We start from the raw sequence: 17,863 nt of genomic DNA, 5'->3' as shown, positions 1-17,863 counted from the left end.
ATTTTTTGAAATTTTCTCAAAAATGCCAATTTCAAAATTTTTTATTTATTTTTTACTGTTTATTAGAACTAAAAAGCACTACATTCTGTGAAAAGAAGTGTTTTCTGGCCACTTGCTGCTGAAAAAATTTTGAATTTTCAAGTCTACCTTTACGTAAACAGTTCTTTAAAAACCCTCATTTTTTCAAATGCCTCTAAAACCAGTTAAACGAAAAAGTGGAAGCTCTCCTTTTCAGGGAATGTAGCGCTTAGTGGTATTAATAAACAATAACTTTTAAAATTGTCATTTTTGAGAAAAATTAAAAATGGAAAAAAAAAATATCTAAAATTCGTTTTCTCAGAAGATTGGAGAGAAAACTGAAAAGCATGTTTCAAAATGTTGCATATTTTTTTAAACAAGAAATAATTACCGTTTAAATAAAACAAACCACAACGAAATATGTTCTACCGTTCATGAGATAAAGAACTTAAAGGATTTTGGATGAGATGGGGAAAAATGTCTGTCGGTCTGTCTGTCCCCTCCTATAACTTTTGAGTGAATACTCCGATGCGATTTTTTTTTGTTCAAAAGATCTCGGAAAGGACACCTCAATCCCATATTTAATTTTTGATTTGAGGAATTTTTCATTAAACTTTGAACAGTTGAGAAAAACTTAAGATTAGCGGCTAAGGGGAATTTCATGGCAAATATAAATCCCGCACTTAGAGGCGAATTTGCTTCAAACAAGCTTTGTAGGAAAAAGTTTTTGAAGAAGAGCATGTCTAGAAAATATCTTTTTGATGTGAACATTTTTCCGTTCAATTTTGAGCAGTTCAAATCCACTTAACATTAGCGTCTATGGCGAAACTAAAAGTCAATATAGATCCCGAACTTAAAGGCGGATTTACTTCAAACAAATTTTGTTGGAAATAGCTCTTGATGACCAACTCCCGACTCCGACTCATGGAATTTTAGGGCAGTCGACTCCAAATCCGACTCATGTACCCAAAAATTAGTCGGATTCCGACTCTGACTCTGTAGCTTTGGCAAAAATTTAGACACGGAAGGGACTGACTCACTCTAGGAAATTTAAAGTATTCCACTCCGACTCCTTTTTGTTTCTACATAACGGTAAGCGTAGACGATTTTTTTTTTGTGAAAAGTATTTCTTTAAGTTGACATTTTATTGTTTTTATTTACTTTTGAAAGTACATTTTTTAAAATTATTTTTGGCAACAGGGAGAAAACAAACATTTTTTTTTACATAATGTATTTGTTTTAATGAGCTTACTATTTTTCATTCTTTTTTTTTTCTTTTTGAAAGCAATTAAAGAATTTTTTTAATGGAAAAAAATGTATAAGCTGATTTGTTTCCTGTGATTCTTTTGCTTATTTATTTTTTACGCATCTATTTCTTCAGATGAGCGAGGCATATTTTATTTCTATAAATCAGATACATTTTAATCTAAAAAGTTACGTTTGAAATAATTTGCGATTTTAACTAATTTTGAGAATATTGATCAGGTACCAGAAAGTCGATATTATTAAACGGGAAAGTAGGCTCGTTTAGTTCTGTACGGAACTTCTTGTTTTTTAGCGCACATATAAAACATTGTGGTGAAAGATTTGTCTCTTCAACATACTTTCGCATTAAAAAAAAGCATAATAGAAGGAATATAATGTATCCGCAAAATATAGTCTGTACAACAAATAAATAACTCATCAATTTTACTTAATTTAAAAAAATAAAAAAAATAGAAAGCTAGGCTGTATGCAGAAATTTTGACCTGTTCCTAACGTTTAATTCCCTTTAAAATAGTATAGTTTGCTCTTAACAACGATATAACTTCATTCTCATGTTTCATTTTCCGAGCATTTGAACATTTTTTCGTTCAATTTTAAATAGTTTAGAAAAACTTAGCATTAGACTCAACGAGAAGAAATTAATCCTGAATAAATACCAATCTAACGGACAAATATGCTTTGAATCAACTTCATTGGAAAGAGCTTATGACTTACAGCATATTAAGGGAAAAAATTGCAGTCATTATTTTAAGGGTATTTTTTGAACAACCAAAAACATTTTTTAGACATTTTGACTGAAGGAAAAATTTAAACCTTTTTTCATGAAAACCACTACATTAAAATAAATTTTTAGCAACAAACAAACAAACAAGAGAGAGACAGAGAAAGAGGAAATTAATAATTCTGAGAATATTTTTAGTTTAGTTTTTTTTTTTGAAAAATACGAAAACAAGTTATTAATAAGAATCGAAATTAATTAATCGTCTTCTGGGCACACTTGTTTTTGACATAAATAGGGGTTTAGGGGAATGCATATGCACTGATAAATTAGATGCACTGGTAAACAAGATTTTGACTAAAGAAATTTTAAATGTGTTTTAAACATAACTCAGTTTTACTTTTCTTCCATTAAAATAAAGAGGAGTAGTTGGGAAAATAGTCTTAAACTCAGTATGACTGATTAATTAAATTAAAAAATTAACATGATTGAAAAGTGCGCAAATCTAAAATTTTCTAGTTACGTGAAACCTGGACAAAAATTATTAACTTAAACATAAATAATCCTGCATTATTGTAAAGTTTTGTTCGAATAAGTTACTTTGAAGCGAGGAAATGCACTGATTTTGCTGTTTGTAAACGTTAATTGCTTTATTTTTCAAAATTAATGACAATATTAAAACACACTTGGGCAAAATTATTAACGTATTATTATTTTTTTTAATCATAACTTTTAATGTTATCTCGTAAAAGTAGTGACGTACCTAGCACGAGTGACACCTAGGTCGATAATTTGAGGCGTCACCCCCTCCCTCCTCCTACCACTACATCTGAAAGAAAAGTTGTTGTATGTGCATATAAAGTTGTTATGATATTAAGAAACAGCTAAAAAAATATGTAGCATAAAGAAAGTTTTAAAAAATTCGTCACTGGACGGAGTAAAGGATTCGAACATTACCCAATGACATTTACATAAACAGCTACTTGTTCAAAAGACATAAAAATATTAAGTAATAAGTGGTAATGCCTATCTAGAGAAAACCCTGAAGAATGTATTGTGAATTATTGAAATAAAAGTAATTAATCTACCGAGAGGCGTCACGATGGGAAGTCACGGGAGGCCTCGTTTAACAGGAATTTCGTTGCAATGGATTTCAAGCAATGCATTGGCAATTAAAACCGGACTGAACGTTTTTTAGTTGAAACGGATATTTCAATGTTTTGGTATTCGCTGCAGTAATATTTTACTATATCTGAAATAATTTGGAGCCGTAGCTAACTGAGGGAGAAGTTCAGCTGATGTTAGAAAATCAAAGTTCGTAAACACGAATGTAGACACTAGACGAAACTTCCTTTTTTTCTTTCCAATTTAAATTTTCATGAAAATATTGAGTTAGTATCAACCGGTAAGGAAAATGTAATCGGCTTGTTTCTTTATCTTGTACGTAGTAATGGATATTTTCAGGGTCATTTTCCGGCTTGACCTTGCATGCATCCCTGAATGTGAATACTTGCCATTTCCATTCTGTTGGCTGCCACAAATGAGGCAGTGAGAAGCAAAGGGATGTAAGTGGCAAAATTAAAAATTGGAGATAACCAGTACATATGGTAGGTGAACCTCTCCTCTGTCTTGGGGCAAGAGATGGTGCTAGTAGCCCTGATAGTTGCTGCTATACAAAATGATTTAGAAAAAAAAAATCAATGAAATAGGATGTTATATTTAAACGCGTTTTACTCAAAACTTGAAAATGTCCACTTACATCCCTTTGCTTCTCACTGCCTCAAATGTTCTCGTTATGTCTGTACGTGCGTATGTACGTATGTCTGTACGTGTGAACGTGTGATGTGCCTAAATGATTCCCATATCTAGGACATGTGCTTGCAACTTGTATTGCAAATACATTATGGATTGCAACACGTTGTTATTCATGATGTGGTGATAGTTAACCCAAAGTCAAAGCACAAACATATATAAAACTAAAAATTTATTATCACTTCTTTGAGTAAGCCATCAACATAACAAGCTCCTATGAAATTTTACAATGCCAATGAAAAGACACTTGTGCGTATACTACAGTCGTTTTCTGCAAAAATTTGTGAACATATTCTGTCTGTAATGAGTTTTCATGCATTTCTGCAACTTTAAACATTATGGAAAGCAGAAATATAGTTATGTTTATTCAATGATAGGTATTGCAAGTAACAAAAGTACACTTTTGATCACAATAAAATTTCTATCGAGTAAAACTCTAAAAATCAGTGTAATTAATGTCTGATTAAACTCTTTTGAAACGCTGCATTAAAAAAAATACTAATGTACTAAAAGTTCAATAGATTGCATTAAAAAAATTGTAGAAATTTTTTATTTTTGATAAAAAATAAATATAAGAGTTTAAATCAAACTTTCTTGGTTTTAAACAGAAAAATAATGTGCCAAATTTAAATTTATACGCCGTTAATTTTCCTTTTTTAAACTTTTTTTTCTTTATAGTACTATATGAATATAAAAGTACTGTGTTTACGCTTGTATAGTCCTCAGATGTCGCAGATTGTTTTTGAAACGGAAAAATTCTGCCAAATACATTTTGTTTCCTGTCAAATAAAACAATTGGTAAACAGGACGTTGGCAAATTTTTGTACAGCATTTTAACTTTTTTTTTTTTTGAACCAAGCAGCTCTTCGCACATGTTGCTGGAATTGAGTATTAAAAAATGGGAAGTAAAACTGCGACGAATACAAGAGTAAACACTGCACTTTAGTACTTTGGTTAGTATACAAACATTTTTAAGACTGGTATTTTTTAAATTAAATTGTAAATTAATGCAATAAGCATCTTTAATGCAATTAAAAGACTATATTTTTTTCATCTTTCTTACAAGGAAGTTTTAAAAATTATATTTTAGGCAGTATTTAAGGCGATAATTTTCGTAAAATATTGCGCTTATTGAATCAGCAAAAACTAAGTATTTGCAGCAAAAAGAGTTTAACATGCTATGTTCTAAAAGAAATGTTAATAAGATGATCCAAGACAATTTATTATACAATTTTCTGCTATTGGTTAAGCATACATTTGTGTTTAAATCCACAAATGCTACAATATGGCAGTTGTGATATCACTGATAAGCATTGTATATTTACTATAAACAGATATTATAAAATGTTTCATTCAATTAGTCATAATATGTAATGAAAACTTGGTTTAATGGACCTACATAAGTATAGTTAAATGCTTAGAGTCATCAAGAAAAAATAATTTATAACTATTCTTGATGATTCAAGTCAAGAAAATTGTGTTAAGGCTCTTGGCAGTCCTTTATCTCGAGCTCGTGCGGGTGATTAATGCGTGACTAAGTGAATGAAACAAATTCTAGTTCATTTTCCATAACGATTTCAATATATACAAACTTGGTCGATACATTTTTTCGAAAACATACATTCAGTGTCTTAATGAAATGTCAGTGATTTACGAGCAACAATAATTCGGTTAGATACGGAAGGCGTCAGGGAAAAGTTTTTGATTATTCACGTAGTATAAATATAAAGTCTATATTCGTCATCGTAAACAACAGAATTTTGTCTCCAGTAATAAATAAAAGACATGTGACAAACACATATTTTCAAATATATATGTAACAATACAATTTTCAATTTGAATGACATAAAATTTTATCTCTCATAACGTCTGGTACACAACAATTTGGCAAAGAGAGAAAAATCAAGGTTTTTGAGTTATGCATCATTTTACTGTTCAAAATTTGGAACTATTCTTGATTTCAATGACTTTTCTGATGAAAACTTACTAAAATATTTTGCAGCATTGATTATTATGTTAAAGTAATATATAGCGCGTCCCTGTTTAACCTGCAAGATTTCTGTTTTCGAAACGGTTAATCCTAGATGTATACCTCCAGTTTCAAAAATGGTCATTAAGATTCTAAAAATTTGGAGCGAAAAAGAAAATCAGTCAAGAAATACAAAATTTAGCTTTTTACACGGACCCAAGGTCATCTAACTTATATTTAGAGAAATAATCTTCGTTGGAAATAATTCCAACAGAAGACATTGAAACATTTGCAACCAAAACTCAAGGAGATATTCGAGTTCAAAATTTTAAGGGCCAATGCAAAAAATGAGAATTGAACTTGTCGCTTATTTAGAAGAATGACAAGTTGTCGAAGTAAAAAGTTAAAATATTTATATTTTTTATTGCTATTGAAAAATAAATGAAAATGTTGATATGCCATGATACGTAAAATCACACGACAAAAGCTCAAAAGCTCGTTCAATTTTTTGTTAACAATATATATCTCCTCAAAAGGTGTTATTAGCTGCTAGTGTAAAAGGAATGTAAGTCATAAAACACTGCGTTTCAAACCCCAGTGAATATTGGTCCAACGAATGTCAAAAGTTTTGTGCTTTAACTGTTTCTTTTTTGGTTTTGATTTCCCTAAATACAGTGTAGGAAACTTGGAAACCATTTAAAATGTTAGATAATTTTTTTCCAAAATATTTTTTCACTACAAACTTTCCATATGTTAACACTGCATCTCATTTTGACCATTTTTGCGTTGGAAATAGGCATCTAGGACTAACGGTTGCCAAAATTGAGGTCGTGCAAATTAAACGGGGGCACACTGTATTAATACTTTATAATTTCAAGTATTATGTTAATGTATTTTCAGATAAATTGTTGATAATATGTATATAACGTAAAATACATTGAGTATATTACCATGAAACAGAAGATATACAGTGGTACCTCCTTTAAGGGACACCTACGAATAAGGGACACATTTATTTAAGGGACAATTTTTCCGGTCCCAGTCCCTTGGGACCTTCATGTATTTGCCTCTCCCTAAGGGACACTATTTAAATGGCTGTAGCAGAGAAAAAGTGTAACAATTTATGTATAAATGCATAACAAAATTAATGCTTACGAATTGAATTTATTCAAATGAAGGTTTGATTCTTGTCTAAAAACTAACTGCTGAAAATGAGTCTTGACATTAACATGCAAAGCAGCAAATATGATTTTTTAAATTCTTGCTTTTCCCTCACACAATCGATTCATATGGGTTCAGCGCCGATGGATACTACATCGCTTATGACTTACTTTTTATAGAAAACTTGAAATGTGATTGCACTGTTATTTACATTGCATTGCATTGTAAATTATGTGACATAAGGCAAATCCATGAAATAATTTACTTCAAAATTATTTTTATAAATTACTGATTTTGATTCTACTAAATTTTTGATTAAAATTCATTTTTTTAAAACTTTAAATAAGGCTGAATTTTATTTAGCATACATAAATAAAACATGTTCAATATTTAATCTTAAAAGTCAATAGTTTATGTTTATTATAATGATATAGTAAGTACCATTACGTGCAGCGGTTCCCATACCTTCGAACAAGGGACACCTTTATTTAAGGGACAAAAAGTCCAGTCCCCGTAGTGTCCCTTATTGAGAGGTTCTACTGTATTTTTTAAATGTTATTATTTCTTTAAACTTCACGCAAGATGATTTTATGTTGTCTTACATTGAGAGCAAAGCAAATGTCGGTCCGAGTAAGTGCATCAATCTAAACGAATATCAAAGCAACTCTTTTGTAAAAGTGCGCGACACGCAGAGAAAAAAGGAAAACTTGTCTTTTAAAACTATTAAACTAATATTTTCGTAGTCTTTAACTTCTAATAAATACTAGGATCTTGTTAACTGAATAATATTACGCATATCCCTTGAATTGCATTGTTTTAACCATTTAGTATAACGTAAGTACATAACTAGAAAACAAACATAGCTGTACTGTCGTTCTGGATACAACATCAAAATTACTAAAATCTTAAGTTTTTAAATTATACATGCGCCATTCAGGAAAAAATGCTGGAATAAATCTGGAGAAACAATTAAATATAATTTACTTCACGATTTAAACATCATTTCCACATTATATCGCAGTATTTTTTACAGCATTTTTTTTCTTCAATGATTAGCTGTAACCACTTGAAAAAGATGCATAAACATTTGGCAGTGATGCAGCAATTTGAGCCTTTTATTTAACTTCTTCTTTCCATCTGTTGACAGCATATATTTATTGGAAAGAAGCATACATTCTTGTAAAATAAATATCAAATTTATAAATGTTTAAGTCACAAGATTGTTTCATGCACGCTTAACTTTTGGTTTTAAATGTGCTTATATAAAACATTTACTAGCTGTATAAAACTAAATACGCATATAATTCGGTTATGTTTCGTTTACATTTTAAAGTGCACTTGCGGGTTTCCATAAAAATAACATGTTTCTACGAAATTTCTCGTCGTACTTGCATAATAAGCTTGTTTTACTGCAGAGGAATATAATCAACGCTGTTTGCGTTAGCTCATTAACTTGGATTTTCAAAAAAAAAAAAAAAAAAAACTATTAAATAAGTATGAAGTAAAACCAAGATTCATAACAAAAATGGCAAATTCAGGATTGAAAAATAGTTTTTTTTTTCCTTGGCAGTTTTGAGTTAGCAGTTCGCAGGGTTAATGCATTATCTAAGTTGAAGTGCATACCTTGACTGCTATCTAACATTTCTTTTTGAGTGGAAAATAATTTTTCTGACACTAGAAAATAGAACAAAAACCTCAATCAAAAGAGCTAAATCTTAACTGCCCGTAATTAAAAGTCATTAAAGGTAGCTGGGTTGCTTTGTTTGACTTTGACGAACATAATTCAGACAGTTGTTATCTATTGATGATGTGAAAAAAAATAACCAAAAATATACGAACTTTGCTTACATACAGTGCCTTTGCTAACTGAATATGGGAGGTTGAAATAGCAATTTTAAAGCATTTCTGAGCACCATTTCACCTATCTTTCAAGATAATTAGTTCATTCCCTGGTGAATATATAACTGTTTAGAATGAGAAGATTTATCATGTTTAATGTACTGTCAATAAAATGGAAATAATAAATAATATGCATAAGAAATAATTAGATGATACAATTCGTTTGAAGTGAAGTTATTAAAACTGAGAATTTTTTTTACTTGTTTTTGAATTTTGAAAAGGTTTTAGCCTTTTCGTTATAGGGTAGGCAACTGAAAAACTCTTACGAATATAGGAAAATATAGTACTTACATTTTATTTTGACATTATGTATAAGAGAGCAAGCTTCTTGAACTACGGGAAACGTTAAACGATTGCGCAATGAATAATTTTATCTTAAATACATATTGAATTAAATAAAAATATAGATTCGAAAGATTATAGGCATCCATACTAAAGTAACCTAAAACTGCTAACATTTAAGCATTTAAAAACTACATTTTTTCTCTTATTAAAGTTAATTAAAATTCATTTAACCTAACTTGATCAAACATTACAAATTCAAAAGTAATTACTGATTTTTTTTGTCAAATGGGAGAGGATATCGACATATTTTACGCCACGACTTATGTTTCTCGTCATTTTGTTCTAATAAAAACAATTGGATGTTATTGATGAACTCCTGAAAAAGATGTAACATTCAAATAAAAACACAACCAAAGAAAATAAATAATTCGCACACCACTCTTTACACGTCGCTGAAGACGAGGACAATCAAGTGCAGTCGCTGGCACGGCTTCATTTAACAAGTCTTTGATCACAGCTGAAATTTTCACTGCTTTTCTCATCTGAAACCTCCGTTTCGAAGCAAAAACTTCACTGGAGGTGGCGGTATAATACTTCTTCACGCGTCCAGCTTCCTATCCGGCGACTAAATTTCCGATTTCACAAACTCGAGTCTGTTTCAGATTTAATGGATCACAGAGAGAAAACAGCTTTAAGGTGCACAGCCATGTGAAGATACGAATATTTCAATCTGCCGGCGGTCCTTGAGTGAGAGAGCTTACAGTCTTCGTGTGCGGGAAGGATCACAGAGTGAACAGACATTCGAGAGTTTCGAAAGACTGAACTAATTTTGATAATTTAAATTAAGACTCTACTACGAGCAACCACATCTGTCGACTACCATGCCGGGTAGCATTCCGTAAATAATATTATAATCCGCATCGAAGTATAGCATTGATATGGAGGACATTTTCCTCGGAGCACAGCAAGGACCTGCTGAACCTTGAGGATTGGCTTGTTGCACTAGATGAGTGTGGGGATATTTTTGGAGGAAAACGTAAGGGCATTCGCCACTGCAGTAGTTGGCTTCGTATCTCTTGGGAGCAATGATCCAATCCCAGCCAAATTCTTCGAAGTCCACGGTGAGTGGGTACCGACAACATCTTACTTCGTCCGCATTCTCCTCGCAGTTCAAACCGATCATTCTTTTCGTCCGTCGATGTTTCTGCTTTTCAACTTTGATTTCGATGAATGATTTCTGTAAGACAAAAATAATATTAGACACTTGATTAGACCTCACACAGACAAAAAATTCAGCCTACCCTTCTGCAGAAAAATTTGAATTGAGAGGCGCATTTCTCTATACTTGATGTCGTTACATGCTTTACATGCATGTCATCCTCACCAACAAGTGTGATGTGACCACAGAATCCTTGTATTGACCTTTCTTCTTTGTATTCAAATATCATCTATTTTTCATAAGTTTCAAGTTAATCTTAATTTTTGTTGGGGTTGGATGTATTTTTCAATTTACGTTGTAAATTTAGAAGTTTACCCTTTTACCTTTTTTTTAATGTCCCAAGTTATCTTCACGAAGACGTTCAACTACATCAGATTATGTCATTGCTTCTCTAGTTCGGTGTTGAATTCTTTATTCTTTAATTTTTAAGATTAATAATAGCAGCTTTAGCGGCAGTTGGTTTTACAGGAGTAAGAGTTGGTATGATAGAACATTTTAAATCTTTGAACAGTATGACTATAAGATAAATCGCTTTTCAATTTCTTTGTGACATTTTCCTGAACTGGAAGGAAGTTCTGTATTAAGATCTAAAGTAGCGTATGAAGAATCCTCTTGTACCGTTGCATTCAAAGAAGTAGCTGACCTTAACTTATAAATTACCATTATTGGAACAATGCATAGCAAAATCTGATTAAAAATTATTTAAGTGTAAGAATTTAAAATTTAATTCAGAGAAAATAAAAATACAACTTTTAAAGTTATCATTGTTCATTTGAAACAATTAAAAATTAAACTTTAAGAAAATGAAAGACTAGCATTGTTTCATTAAAAAAACCGTTACAGAAGTTGTACTCCTTAACGGAGAAAATATAAATGAAATGAGTAGAATCCTTGATTCCAACTACGAACCATTGCAAAATAGCTAAAAAAAATTGAAGTAAAAAAGAAATTTTTTTTTTTTTTTTTTTTTTTTTGTTTCATTAGCTTTAGATGTTCTTCAAAGATTCTAATGTGAGAATACACTGAAACTTTGGTCTTTTTTTAAACAAATTTCGAGATCATTAGAAGTTGGTAAACGTTACGTTTGGAACACTAACATCCGAAGTTAGGTAGTTTTCGCTGCCTAAATTTTTACCCGACTGTGCGTGCGTGACGCAAAGGAGGGTAATGTGTTTATAAGTCTATGTATTTATGTTTGTTCCTATGTGGCGTTCTGCAGGCTTGCTTTAGCCAATTTTGGTAATTCTTACGTCAATCGATTTGTCTTAACCTTGGGAGTGTCATTAAACTCATGACAGTAATCAAAATTCACCATATCAACAATCAGTTGCCATTTTGTCAGTTCGGGATCGGCGCACGCTGGGTGTCGCACACTGTAGTTTTCGCTGCCTGAATTTTTTTGTTTACTGAGTCTACTAATTGGGGTCTCAGTGACCTAGTGGTCTAAGCGATTGCTTCTCCTACTTGAGGCGGTGGGTCAAGACACCCTCGCTCCGGATGTACTTTCCCCTCTTTATGATGTAAATTTTTTCATGTGTTCTTTATATGTATTCTGTACTGTAATAAAAATATATTATGCGTAACGAGATCGTAGACACTGAGATCGTAGTCCTCCTCAAAATAAACCTGTGCAATAAGCACCAAAAGAAAGAGAGTCTACTAATTCGATTTTCATTTCTATCATGTTGTATTTGTTTTTTGCCTTGATTCAAGGGACTGAGTTTTGCGACGTGTACTTTCTTGAGAGGCTTTTTTAGTTTTGCGAGAAAGACTTGACTGACGACATTTCCGATTTCGCGTCATCATGAGTTATACAGGCTGTTTATATAGCTGTGCTGTGGTTGACTTAAGTTCGCGCATTTTTGCCGAAGATCAAGCCCATGTAGCTTTAAGCCAAGTTAGGTCCTTACAGGGACTAATTATCAGTAGTTTAGACCTCCGCAAGTTACTGAATAAACCTCACGATACAAACAAACTATTCCAATGAAATGACAAGGTTGCGAAATGTACCGTCTTATAATCATAATAATTAAGTCAATGAAAATTAACTAAAAAGTGTAAAATAAAAAATTATTAAATAAAAACAAAAAACCCGACTGCGTAAAAACCAAAAAAAAAAAAAAAAAACTAAAAAGAAAAATGTATAAATCCAGTAGTTTAGAATATTATTAAGTACTACTGAATAACTACATCGTTGAAATAGTTTTATAATCGTTCACAGATAAGGCAAATCATAAATTCAAAAGCAGAATAGAAGGATCAACAGTAGGGGACCATTCAAATTTTACGGGGTTCTTTGAATCAGAAAGGAATGGACCCCGACTGTTGATCCTTATATTCTGCTTTTGAATTTATAATTTGTTTTATCTGTGTACTGTTATAAAACTGTTTCAACGGTGTAGTTATTCAGTAGTACTTAGTAACATTCTAAACTACTGGGTTTATACATTTTTCTTTTTAGTTTTTTGGTTTTTACGCAGTCGGGTTTTTTGCTTTTATTTAATAATTTTTTATTTAAAAACTAAAAGATGCTTCCAACACGTTGAAAATTTATACTACAAACGCTGATTGAAAAAAGTCAGCTTTAATTTTAGTTATTCTGAGTTATAAGTTACCCATCTTACTCCACTTGACCCAAGTAAAACAGATCTCTTGGCAAAGTTAGGCAAGATTTTTATAAACAAACTCTAACAGATAAAATTATTGCTGGAAACCCTACATTTTCTAGTTTGTTGAGAACTCTACATTGGTTCTTAACCTAGAAGGTGTTTGGTACATAAATTGTTCCACTTTTTACTCTAAGAAACATTTATAATACTGCCGTGGAAAGGTAAAGCGCAGTATCTGCAGAAAAGAGTATTTGAGATATTTGAAGAAACACATTTTGAATTCCACACTAACAACAGGAAAATAATGGAATTAGACGCTTTTTCGTGCTTTATTTTCAGTGGAAATGAAATAACGAAGCTAAAGACCAATAAATGATAAAAAAGCAAAGCAAAAAAAAAAAAAAAAGCACGGCAGAATATGTATAAATTCCTTTTATACATACCATAAAATTATTACCGTAAATTCAGATTTAAAACATTAATTTCATGGCATTTTCAAACTTAACTTCTTCAAGTTTGAGAATGCCATTCTCTACTTTTACCATTTTTGATGCTCAAATAATGTCTTGGTAAGTTAAACAACAGTATCTGCAAATTTATTTATTTATTTATTTATTTATTTTTTTGCATTTTTGTCATCTTTTTTACTTTATTGCACAAACTTGTACATTTGGTATATACTGACAATAAAGCACGAAAAGAACGCCTAGTTTTAACATTTTGGTTTACAATGACAAAAACATTATAAACTTATCCATGATTACATATTTAGTCAACATTGACGAAAGTAAGAGATTGATTGATTAGGTTTTTTAACTTAATAAATTCAAACCTCTTCCTTTTCCCCACAAAACAATTCGGAACTCCAGCGCTCGAATACGCTACCTTGCGGTGATTTACAAAACTGCCGATGAAACTAAAACATTGCCACGTTGCGTTCCACGTATGTCTGTTGACGTAAACACAGGCAGTTTGTTCTGAGTATTTATTAACGCAATCGATGAGTCTTAGTTTGCTTCCAGCTGCAGAAATTAATTCGTCCCTTAGTAGTATTCTCGAGCTTCTCAAAATAATGTTAGTTTTCCTTATTTCCTTCTAAAATATGAGTTAATTGAAAATGGTGAAAGCGAAAACTGGATTAACAAACTTGGATAACGTTATACAAGGTAAAAAAATTTATTGTTTTGTATGAATTTGTAAGAATATGAGTTTTTTTTAATCTTAAATTAATTTAACTAACCATCTTTTACAGCAGCATTTAGTTGGAATGGACGGTATGCAAAATATTTTCTTGAATATATTATCGTAGAACAAAATGAAAACTGTTTCACCGAGAAAGAATTTACTTTATTCCTTTTATTCTCAGCTGAAAGGTTTCGCCAAATTTGTTTAGGGTTATAGTTTTAGTATTGTGCGAGCAAAATAGCCTTGGCGTTTTTAGTTAAACCATTTTTAATTTTTATCATGAGTGGAATAAAATGGTAGTAAGATTACAGAATTCGATAAGTAAAAAGAAATAATGGTCAATCAACTGAAAAGAAAACTACCACCATATATCCGTAAGAATTCTGTAGATGATTTGCATAACTTGACATAATTAAATCGTAACTCAGAAATTAGAAAAATCGAAACAGAAAAATTTTAAATTAACCGATTCGGGAATTCGAGAGAAATAACTCAGCAACAAATGCAAAACAATACGCGTTAGCCAAGCAAGACAAAGAAGTATCATCTTCTTTCGATAATAATTTGTAATGTCATATTGAATTTTCTAGCATTAATTGTTGTTCTTGTCAGGCCACAATTATTATTTAGTTTTATCAAGAATTGATAAATATCGAATTCAACATCGTGGAAATAGCTGCTTAGAACCACGAACTACGTAGTTTGCATTAATCTTTGACGTTTAGTAATGCTTCTTGAATTCTCATTTCTTTCTACGTGGGCCAGAATATCCACAAGACTTTGAAAATTAATTTAAAAAGAATAAAGCGAAAAATATCATACATACGAACAAAAATCACAACACTTTTAGCATTTTCTTCGTTACCACATGCGTTTGTTTTAGTTTTTAAGTCGGCCATTAGACAGTGACTGCAGTGCCCCCTATAGTTCGTTGGAGTTGCGAATAAAGAGTTTTGCAAACGATTTTTATTAATATAGAAGATTATTAAGATAAAAGAATTTCATTTTTATTCTCAGTTTTTAATAACTTTTTTTTTTTGGCAACGCTTAGAGAATAAAGTCCTGTTTTTAATGGAACGATTCCAAACTTCATTATTCAACTTAAAATTAAAAATGTTGTTGAAGTCTAAAAACTTTTTTTTTAGTATTTTTACTTATTTAGTAGAACACTTTTATGCTATGGTTTTGGTTAAAATTTAGTTTTACATTAGCTTAAGTAATGAAAAAAATGCATGATTTTTAGATGTACCTTATTGAAAATATTCATATAGTCAAAAATTACTGCAGTTTTAATACGAGGTAGTTCGAGAGAAGGAATATCGCATGATTTGCAAAAACAGGTAATAGTTTTTATATTAAAATAGATTTATTCTATTTGGTATTAAATGTGTTTAAGTGTGTTAACCATCAAAAAGGCTTCTTTTCTTAACATAAATAACCTTTGCTAATAAAGAGCGACAGTGGAATTACATACAGTGTGGCTCCCAAAAGTTTTCGTACACTTTGAAATTATTTAGTAAAACCAAAATAACGTGAAACTGAATTCGAATATGAAGTCCAATATTTTTTCACATCATTCCTATGTCATTCCAAATAAAACCCTGTAGTTTTTTAAAATATTGAAGGATTTTTCTTTTTGAAATGGGTCAAAAAACGAAGAGACAGAGAAATAATGCGCCACGAAAGTCATCGTACACTCAAAAATTTTCGAATAAATTCATGATTAAAATTACCATATGTTTTTTTAATATTATTTTTGCATTTTGTTAAGAATCATTTAAGAGTCCCTTAAGAATCATTTGGCTTTAATTTTTTGTTTATTTATCTCTTAATATAGTGCTTATTACTTTAAAATGGCTGGTATTCGTAAAAAACCGCAAACACCATTCGAAAGGTGAATTTTTTTCCACACAGTAGCGGTAAATTGGTTTGAAATGTCTCTAAATTAGTTAATTTATTCCATTCTATAGTAAAGTGCTTGATAAAATGCTTTAAAGAAAAGAATCGGACCGAAAACAAGGTAAGAAAAAATCAACCCGCAAAGTTGATAAAGCGTAATCGAAGATTTACAGTTAAAAAAAATATGAAAAGTACACATTTGAGTGCTGTAAAAGTTTCTGCAGAGTTAAATAAATAAACTTACATTTAATTTTCCCCGAAAATTGTTCGCCAAATTCTCTGATTAGCTGGATTAGATGGGGCCTCTTCCCGCAGAAATTTTCTTGGCCGTGCGAAAAACAGAAAGCTTACGCTTTTCGGTGCAAAATGAATGATAAATAAGCTCAAAATGTTTTGGAATTACGTCTTACTTACAGATAGAAATGAATTAAACATTTTTGGTTGCATTTTTGTATAGTTGTACATAGAAGAAAAAATTAGGAACTTAATCTTAAAGAACTTAGTTGGCTTAGTTAATCAGGACGGTGGAGGTGTTCTTGTGTGAGGATGTATATCAGTATCAGGACTTGGTAGTTCGGAATTTTTAGATGAAATAATGAATCATGCTGTTCCTTTAAATATTTTAAAAACCAATTTTGAACTCTTAGCCAAAAATTTGGTTATTGTAAACAACTTTGTTTTTTATCAAGATAACGATAAGAAGCACACGGTTTTCAACGTTTGCGTCTAGTGCCTCAAAAATTGTCCTAAAGTTTAGAAAATACCTCCTCAATCTCCAGATTTTAACTTAATGTAACATATTTAGAGATATCTGGAGGCTAGATTACGAAAATACGGCTCTGAAACGAAACTAGAGCTAGAAACAATAAGACTCGAAGTTACTCGAAGTTGAACACTTACTCAAAAATTACGCAAAAAAAAAAAGAAAAAGAAAAAAAAAAAAAAAAAGAATGAAATCTATTCCCACACGTTTAAAAGGTGTTATTGATACTACATGATATTCTACTAAATAATAACTTAATAAAAAGTTAGATTATTCAATAATATATTGTCATTTTTTAAAGTGTATGAAGACTTTTGTGAGATAAAATTTCCGAGACTTTTTGGTTTTTGGTTTTTAAAAAATTAAGTTTTAATATTTTTTAAAAAAAATTCATGTAGTTTTGTTGAAAATTGATCATACATCTTATAATTAAATACCTATTCCGAAATATTAATTCTAACCAATGGATAGGGTCCTATTTCATTGAAAGTCGTAGGTGTACGAACACTTTTGGGAGCCACTGTATACCGTTAATAATAATTGAGTGCATGATAAATGCAGGTTTTGGGAAATTCTTCATGAATAAACTGTTCATTAATTCATGTGTTTTTCTAATCAACAGTAAGAGTTTATATCTTGCACTATCATTACATATTTGTTAAACTTTTGTATTTATTTTTCAGCTTATTTTTTCAGAGCATGTATTTCTATAACGTTGCTTTCCTGTTCAACTTGTTCTTACTTGATTCTTACACTTGTATTGCCAGTACCATCAGTAATTTTAACGTAGCAATTACCTTTATAACCTTTTTAATAATAACTATTTTTCGATGAATAATTTTATTTTAGCAAATTTCTAGAATTAATGATTTGTTTAAGAGAGCAACAAAGCTCTGATTGTACTGATTCGCTTCTTGAGAGATATAATACAATACTTTGAGCACGGAACTACTTTGATTTCTGAGTATATAATAAAATGTATGATACGATTTTTTTTTTCAAGGAAAAAAAGAAAAGTTATCAAAATATATAATTTATAGATTCAAAATACATAACTAAT

The 17,863-nt window shown here is 30.7% G+C and overlaps 1 protein-coding gene across 1 annotated transcript in view; it reads right to left on the bottom strand.

The window, feature by feature from the left end:
- Nucleotides 1–3,985: 3,985 nt before the first annotated feature.
- Nucleotides 3,986–17,863, bottom strand: part of LOC129223378 (growth/differentiation factor 8-like) — a 58,063-nt gene continuing 44,185 nt past the window's right edge. The window contains exon 4 of the mRNA XM_054857957.1: nucleotides 3,986–10,365. Within this exon, the coding sequence (XP_054713932.1) occupies nucleotides 9,982–10,365 (384 nt within the window). The 3' untranslated portion in view covers nucleotides 3,986–9,981. The remainder of the gene's footprint in view (nucleotides 10,366–17,863) is intronic.

The sequence above is a fragment of the Uloborus diversus genome, chromosome 5 (assembly GCF_026930045.1).
Source record: "Uloborus diversus isolate 005 chromosome 5, Udiv.v.3.1, whole genome shotgun sequence".
Taxonomy (NCBI): Eukaryota; Metazoa; Arthropoda; class Arachnida; order Araneae; family Uloboridae; genus Uloborus; species Uloborus diversus.
This window is presented reverse-complemented; position numbering and strand designations above follow the sequence as displayed.